The sequence below is a fragment of the Muntiacus reevesi genome, chromosome 17 (assembly GCF_963930625.1).
Source record: "Muntiacus reevesi chromosome 17, mMunRee1.1, whole genome shotgun sequence".
NCBI lineage: Eukaryota > Metazoa > Chordata > Mammalia > Artiodactyla > Cervidae > Muntiacus > Muntiacus reevesi.
The window spans coordinates 40,941,836-40,950,013 of NC_089265.1; the positions used below are offsets into that span (position 1 = coordinate 40,941,836).

Genomic DNA, 8,178 nt, shown 5'->3' on the forward strand with positions numbered 1-8,178 from the left:
GCATTTTAATTATACCTCCAAAAAACCCAAATCCTCTTACAGCCTTCCCCTCACTGCCACTCCGCACCATTCTTGTCTTCCTCTCTGCACTTGCACAGCAAATCCAACTCATTCTTCCTGCACACCCAAGTGTCCCTCTCAGGCCAGCCCTCCTCATGTCTGAATCTCTGCAGTAGCATCTAGCTGGTCTCACTGTTTCTTAGTCTTCCAGTATATTCCATATTCCAGGCACACAGCAGTTGGCTCCTGAAATGGTTTTGTATTGTTCTCCACATGAAAAAAGAAGCTAAGGACCCGAGGCTGCATCTTAAAGGACTTCGAAAGATCTCCCTCTGCATTTTTCAGCCTCATATATTGAGTAGTTTACCTGTCAACTTAGAGGAGTTTTTTGTTGATTTTTACGCACCCTTTTTGTTCAGTGCCATGTCTCTAACCTTGGGATGGCCATTGTCCAGTCAGGGGTTGGGGTGGGAATTGGGGGCTGCGCTTATATCTCTCCCCTGCTTGCCTTGCTTTTCCCCAGTGTTAGTACTCTAGTTCCAAATTCTTGGCCGTAACAGTAGGAGTTAGGTCCCCAAAGGATCCTGCCATCCCACATGACTTCTCATCAAAATGTTTGTCTATTGACCCCCTCTTTTAGCAGATTAGGCTTCCCTGATAGCTCAGTTGGTAAAGAATCTGCCTATAATGCAGGAGACCCCCGTTAGATTCCTGGGTCGGGAAGATCCCCTGGAGAAGGGATAGGTTACCCACTCCAGTATTCTTGGGCTTCCCTTGTGGCTCAGCTGCAAGAATCTGCCTGCAATGTGGGAGACCTGGGTTTGATCCCTGGGTTGGGAAGGTCCTCTGGAGAAGGGAAAGGCTACCCACTCCAGTATTCTGTCCTGAAGAATTCCATGGACTATATAGTCCATGGGGTCGCAAGGCATTGGACTCGACTAAGCAACTTTCACTTTTTAGCAGATTAGCATTTTCAGCCCTGAGCTCTGAAATCTAGCCTGCCTTTCCCATACTTATTCTGAGGCCCCTCTCACAGGCTCTTTCCCTCAGCCTGGATTTTCTCCATTAGTTTCCTCACTCTGAAAATTATTTCCTAAAGAAGCATCTAGCTTTACACGATACCTCATATCCTACCCATCAAGCCAGCAAAACTTTACTTAGGACAGGGGCCAGGATGCAACCATTCGTCTCAATCTGGAGCTTGTTAAATGATAACCACTATTTTGTTCAGGAATATCCATCAGACTTTCATTAAAACACACATACCAATTACTGTTATCTACTATTTACTTTTCTTTTTCCATATTTCCATTTTAATACATTACCCAAAGCTGCATCACTCTCAAGGCCAAGTCCAGTTCCAGAGAATGAAGTCAATGCCAGAAGCAGCAGCTGTCAAATCCCAAATTACAGGGGAACACATGTTTCTTTCTTCTTTTTTTTTTTTTTCACATGTTTCTTACGAGCATCCCCTCACTAGAGTCTGTGGTGGAGGGACTTAAGCCTCCTACAGGAAATTTGGGGCTAGGAAACTGTGTGACCAAGATATTAAACATAAAATGTGGTGATGAAGTTAATAACCTAATAAAGTTTCTATTCACAAACCACAGAGAAGGTACCAGACAAAAGACAATACAAAAGGACAATGGGAAGACCTCAAGGATGAACAGAGTTGTCCTGAATATTTTGAATAGTTTGGCCCTGTTGTCTCCTTTCTTCCTTCTCTTCTTTCCAAAACAAAACTCTGAAGTATAATGGTGCAGGTCTGTACCCATCTGCAGATTTACTGAAGTGCAGATTTACTGAGGTAGAAAGACGTCCAGGGCATACTGATAAGTGGGAGGAAGAAGGGAGTTCAATTCTAAAACATGGCAGGGTTAGGCAAAGACTTCTTAGATATGATGCCAAAAACACAAGCAATGAAAGAACAAAAATTGATAAATTGACTTCATCAAAATTCAAAACCTTTGTGCTTCTAAAGATATCATTAAGAAAGTGAAAATATAGGACATATCTGATGAATGACTTATACCTAGAATACATAAAGAACTTTTGTGATATAATAATAAAAAGATAAACCAACTGAAGAATGGGCAAATTTTTGAATGGATATTTCACCAAAGAAAATACTTGAATGACCAATAAGCACATGGAAAGATGTATGATATCATTAGTCATTAGGAAAATGCAAATCAAAACAATGAGATATCACGTCACACCCACTAGGATGGCTATAATCAAAAGCATAGACAGTAGCAAATATTGGCTACGATGTCGAGAAACTAGAATTCTCATGTATGGCTAGTAGGAATGCAAAATGGCACAACAATTTTGGAAAATTTTACTAAAAGACCCAACAGTTTCATTCCTAAATATCTTACCACAGAGAAATGAAAACATGTCCATACAAAGACTTGTATGTGAATATCATAGCAGCATTATTCATTTGAAACAATCCAAATGTCCACTAACAGGTGACTGAATAAAAAACTGGTATATTCACACAATGGAATATCAGTCATCAAAAAGGATGGTGTGTACTGACACATGCTACAGTAAGGATGAACCTTGAGAACATTATGATAAATAAAAGAACCCAAATTCTTTTGTATGTCGCCAATTATACAGACTGTCCAGAATAGGCAAATCAATACAGAAAGAGCAGCAGTTCCAAAGCTGGAGTGGGAATGAAGAGTAAGTACCAATGTGTAATCTTTGGGGGGTGATACAATGGTCTAAAATTGGATCACGATAATGGTTGCAAAACCCTGTAAATTTACTAAAATAGTTGTATGGTTAAAACAAGAGAATTTTATGGTTTATATATTATACTTCAATGAAGCTATTTAAAATTTTAACTAAAAAAAAAAAAAAACTCAGCTCTCTGGTTCCTTTTACCTCGTTGCAGCCAAGAAAGCAACATGGGTCACCAACAGCTCTACTGGAGCCATCCGAGAAAATTCGGCCAGGGTTCTCGCTCTTGCCGGGTCTGCTCAAACCGGCACGGTCTGATCCGGAAATACGGCCTCAACATGTGCCGCCAGTGTTTCCGCCAGTATGCTAAGGACATCGGCTTCATTAAGTTGGACTAACTGAACTTCCTTAGATGGCTCATCCAGCACATCAACTTTAGGCGGAAATAATACTAGCTCTTTGTATATAAAATAAAAGTTTTCAAAACTTAAAAAAAAAAAAACCTCAGGATGTACAATATGGTTCCATTTCTGCAATAGGACCCAATGTGTATTAATATCTGCTTTAGTAGTTTATTTAATTCTCCATGAGTTATAGGACTATGGGTGATAGTCTCCTTATACTTTTTGTGTTTCTTTGAGAGCAGACCCATGTTCTGGTGTCCTCCCTCCTGTCTCTTCCCTTGTAGCCAGGTGATAAGAAATGACATCTGAGCTTGGGCCTTGCAGACTCTGTCAGCCCTGTGGTCAACCCCAGATCACCAGCATTCTTAGCATTAGAATTTGGAACCCAAGCTGGTCTCACAATGAATTATCATATGTTTTGCTTTCCAGTTATCACAGTTCTGTAATACATCTACTTTGTTTATTATCTGATTTTTTTAAAAACAGGCATTACTGTCGCCATCAGAAACAATACATTATTTTCTTGGTGAGGCAGGACAGCATCATATTAAATGTTTGGCTTTGAATACCAACTATGTGATACTAGGCAAGTTTCTTAACCACTCTGTGACTCAGTCAGCTCATCTGTAAAAGGGGAGTAATGCTAACAACTACCTCAAAGGATTTTTAGGCTTAGCTAAGTTAATACTCGCAATGTGCTTAGAAAAGCTTGTAGCACACAGTAATATGTATGCCATTACTATTATCATTCACATATTTGAAATCTTCAAAGAGTAGTGAAAAAGCACAGGGACATAGCCTTCACCTACTAGAATAACTTAGGAGGAAGGGAAGCTGTATTAGAAAACACCAATGATAAATTTCATCTAGTTTGCACTGTGTCCACGCAAAGTTTTTGCCCCAGTTCTTGGTACAGCAGCTCACAGGGAAAATTCTCTGTGATGCTTCTAACTATACATACAAAGAAAGACAAAATATTCAGCTAAAGGGTCTGCCATGTGTGGAGCCTGGCCTCGCGAGTCAGCTGACCTTAACAAAGGATCTGGTACCTGGGGCTGGTCTGAGCAGGAGGCATCAAGGGGGAAGTGAGATTCCTGGGGCTTGGGGCATTTCGTGAAGGAGAACCCTGTGTGAGAGGGAAGGCTGAACAGGACTTGAGTAGGCACAAAGGTTAAAAAAAAAAAAAAAAAAGATATTCTAGGTCGTGGGAACCAGGGCTAGATGGCGGGGCTCTGGGAGCAAGTTGTGGGTTGGGGGAGAGGGCACAGACATGCCAGTCTGGAACAGTGGAGTCAAGCTAGAGCCCAGTGGGAGATAAGCCTGGAAAGATAATAAGGCACCTTGCCTGCCAGGGAGGAATTTGGCTTCTATCCTATAGGCAAATGGAGAATGATGGAGGTTTTTGTCCTTGAGGTGTCTAAAGAATGAAAATGGTGGGTCTGCCAATCTCTGTGTGACTCGAACAAGCCACTAAGGTCTCTGAGCCTTCCTTCTATAATTATGAGGAGATGACAGTTTCTTAGGGATCCAAGCTATTAGAAGATGCCTGGAACCATGTCTGCCACACAGAAGATACTGGATCATTGCTCATAGCTGATTCTAACTGCAGTTTGGATTGGAGGAGGGGAGAAATCTGAAAGCAGATAATACTTGCAGGGACCTAGTTGTTCAGAAAGATGGCTGTGCCTGAGGCTACAACAGTGAAACCTCATTACCATTCAATCCTCCTCTATGCATTCAGTTCCCGCCAACATCAACAGAGATGGATGACAGCAGTCAGAATCCTGGAAAGGGTGGGACAAACGAATGCAGGCCTTGCAGTCGGGTTGCCTGGGTAGAGCCCCAACTTTTCCACTTACCAGCTGAGTGCCTGTAGGCAAGTCACTTGCCATCTCTGTGCCTTCCTTTCTTCATCTGGAAATTGCAAATAAGCTGAGAAGTCTTGTAAAGCTGCAATGATTGACGTATGTAAAGGGTTTTGGTGAGTGCCTGCGAGAGAATAAGCACCATCTAAGTGTGAACCATTGTTGATTTGGAATTCTCTGGGAGGAATTTTGAAGCATACATAGAAGATGAGGGGAACAAGGAGGAAGGTATTAGGATCCCGGCAGTTTGCTATTTCCTCTCAAGAAAGCTGTTCCGAACAAGGTCAGTAACTAGGAGCTCAGCCCAGAACCTGGAAATAAGTGACAGGGCCTCTGAACAGCAAATATCTGTCACAAAGCATACCATCCTCACACGATCAGAGTATCTGGAGCCAGTCTCCAGCTCTTAGGAAGACAATAGGGGACACTTCAAAAGCAGCACGTGGGCAGAACAGCAGGGGTTAGAGCTGATGGGAGGGAGGATACAGCACAGCCATCGGGAGGGAAGGCTGGTCTGTGTTCCTCCAGATGGAGGTCTACTGCCTGCAGTTGACCCTGGGAATATTACTGCTTAATGACTATATAGTGATTGATTTTCACAAGTAATGCTCAGTGAGTTATCAATAAAGATTAAATCATGTTCAGTTCCTTACCCTCTGTTTAATAAGAGTAAAAATAGTTTTCCCCAATAAAAATAGTTAAAATGTAAGTTTTGACATTTAAATAAAAAAGCTTAAGTTATTTAGAAAATCACTGAACATGATACAAGTGAAATGAAGTGATCCAGAGTGATTTATCAATAGTAGCACAGAAATATATAAATGAATATAATTACTTGTTTTGTCATTTTATAGTTAAAGGCGGTTTTCAAATAATTTATGTCAGTAATTGCTGTGATTGTTCATTGTTGTGTTCATTGCTGTTCAGTCGCTCAGTCATGTCTTACTCTTTGCGACCCCATGGACTGCTGCACGCCAGGCTTCCCCTGTCCTTCACTATCTCCCAGAGTTTGCTCAAACTCCTGTCCATTGAGTGTATGATGCCATCCAATCACCTCATCCTCTGTCACCGCCTTCCCTCCTGCCCTCAATCTTTCCAAGCATCGCTCTTCTCCAATGAGTTGGCCCTTCACATCAGGTGGCCACAAGATTGGAGTTCCAGCTTCAGCCTCAGTCCTTGCAAGAATATTCACGGTTTATTTCCTTTAGGATCGACTGGTTTGATCTTGCTGTCCAAGGGACTCTCAAGAACCTTCTCCAGCACCACAATTCAAAAACATCAATTGTTTGGCGCTCAGCCTTCTTTATGGTCCAACTCTCACATCCGTACATGACAACTGGAAAAACCATAGCTTTGACTATACAGACCTTTCTCTGCAGAGTGATGTCTCTGCTTTACAATATGCTATCTGAGTTAGTCATAGCTTTTCTTCCAAGAAGCAAGCCTCTTTTAATTTCATGGCTACAGTCACCATCACAATGATTTTGGAGCCTAAGAAAACAAAGTCTGTCACTCTTTCTATTGCTTCCCCATCTATTTGCCATGAAGTGATGGGACTGGATGCCATGATCTTAGTTTTCTGAATGCTGAGTTTTGAGTCAGCGTCTTTCACCTTCATCAAGAGGGTCTTTAGTTTCTTTTTGCTTTCTGCCATTAGATATCATCTGTATATCTGTGTGTTAGTTACTCAGTCGTGTCTGACTCTTTGTGACCCCATGGACTGTAGCCCAAAAGCCAGGCTCCTCTGTCCATGGAATTTTCCAGACAAGAATACTGGAGCAGGTTGCTATTTCCTTCTCCAGGGGATCTTCCCAACCCAGGGATTGAACGTGGGTTTCCCGAATTACAGGCATATTCTTTAGATAATGAAGGACAGGGGAAGCCTGGCGTGCTGCAGTCCATGGGGTCGCAAAGAGTAGGACACGACTGAGCGACTGAACAACAATGAACAATCACAGCAATTACTGACACAAATTATTTGAAAACCACCTTTAACTATAAAATGACAAAATAATTATATTCATTTATATACTTCTCCAGTATTCTTGCCTGGATACTGCTACTACTGATAAATACTGCTTCCAGTTGGTAATATGGTTATTGCTAGAGTTGGCTGCTGTGACCTGAAGGGCCAAAATACCCTTAACCAACCATGAAGTCAGGAACACTTTAAGAACATGTGTCTGGTGCCAGGAAAACAAGACAAAGCAGTGAAATATACCATCATAGGAAACATCAGTAAAAATTCAGTTCAAGAGATGTCTCCAGTTACTGCAGGATCCATTTCCAATTGAGAGGTGACACTAAGAGTTTAGAAGAGAGTGGGGAGGGTGGCTTCCTGGAAGAAGCAAGCTTTCAGGAGAGCAGTATTTGGATTAATGAACCAAATCATGAAAGGGTGGTAAACTGATATAAACTAGAAATAAATCCCCCAAGAGAGGGCTGGGACTGTCTAAAGATGGGGACACTCTTACAGCCTCGACTCTGTCCTTAATTGTTCATTCCTGGAATGCTCATCTCCTCCATCCCTAACATTCCTCCCTGCCCTATGCTGTCCTTGGTGAAAGCATTCCTCCTGCTTTCCAGAGTTCCGAAGCCCAAATGAAGCCCTTCTTTGCTTCCAGGAAACTTACTGAGAGGAGGCTGGAGCATTTTTATTTATTACTACTTACAAACCCCAATAAAAGCTGGGAAAAACAAGGAAATGATCAGAGTGCCAACCTACACACTCTGGCTTGTAAAATGTAATCATTTATCTCTCTTTCTGAACACCCCAAGGAAAAGGATCCTTGTCTGGGGCCCTCCCAGTAGGTTTGCCTCAAGTTATGTGTGCCATCTTGCATTTTTACACCGCTGGGAGGGACCCTGGGTCCAGCTAGAAGTCTCCGCGCCCATTTCACACCCCATTTCCTGTCCGGAAACCCTGGGGCTTCCCCAGTGATTGGCAGGCATTGTCAGTGCTCTCCCGTGCAAGTGGTGAGCTCAAAAGGATCTCCATGTGGGAATGTGCAAACTCTTGGCTGATCCTGCAGGAAGGGGGTGGGGGGAGCACGTGGTAGAGGGTGGGATGGCTATTCTTGAACCTAGAGAGTACTGTTGGACCTCTGTGTGTGGGTTTCACAGCCGGGTATTCGAAGGGCCTCCTGTGTTCACCGGACTGCATCATTTTATACAAGGGACTTGAGCATCCTTGGATATTGGTATCCGCAGGGGCT

The 8,178-nt window shown here is 42.6% G+C and overlaps 1 protein-coding gene across 1 annotated transcript; it reads left to right on the top strand.

The window, feature by feature from the left end:
* Positions 1 to 2,917: 2,917 nt before the first annotated feature.
* LOC136148664 (small ribosomal subunit protein uS14) lies at positions 2,918 to 3,196 on the top strand. The gene has a single exon (XM_065908335.1). It carries the CDS (start codon positions 2,922 to 2,924, stop codon positions 3,090 to 3,092), a length of 171 nt encoding a protein of 56 aa, XP_065764407.1. The 5' UTR covers positions 2,918 to 2,921; the 3' UTR covers positions 3,093 to 3,196.
* Positions 3,197 to 8,178: the final 4,982 nt, after the last annotated feature.

Excerpts from the sequence above, each read along its gene's own strand:
- LOC136148664 (XM_065908335.1), top strand. The coding sequence starts at position 2,922 with ATGGGTCACCAACAGCTCTACTGGAGCCATCCGAGAAAATTCGGCCAG.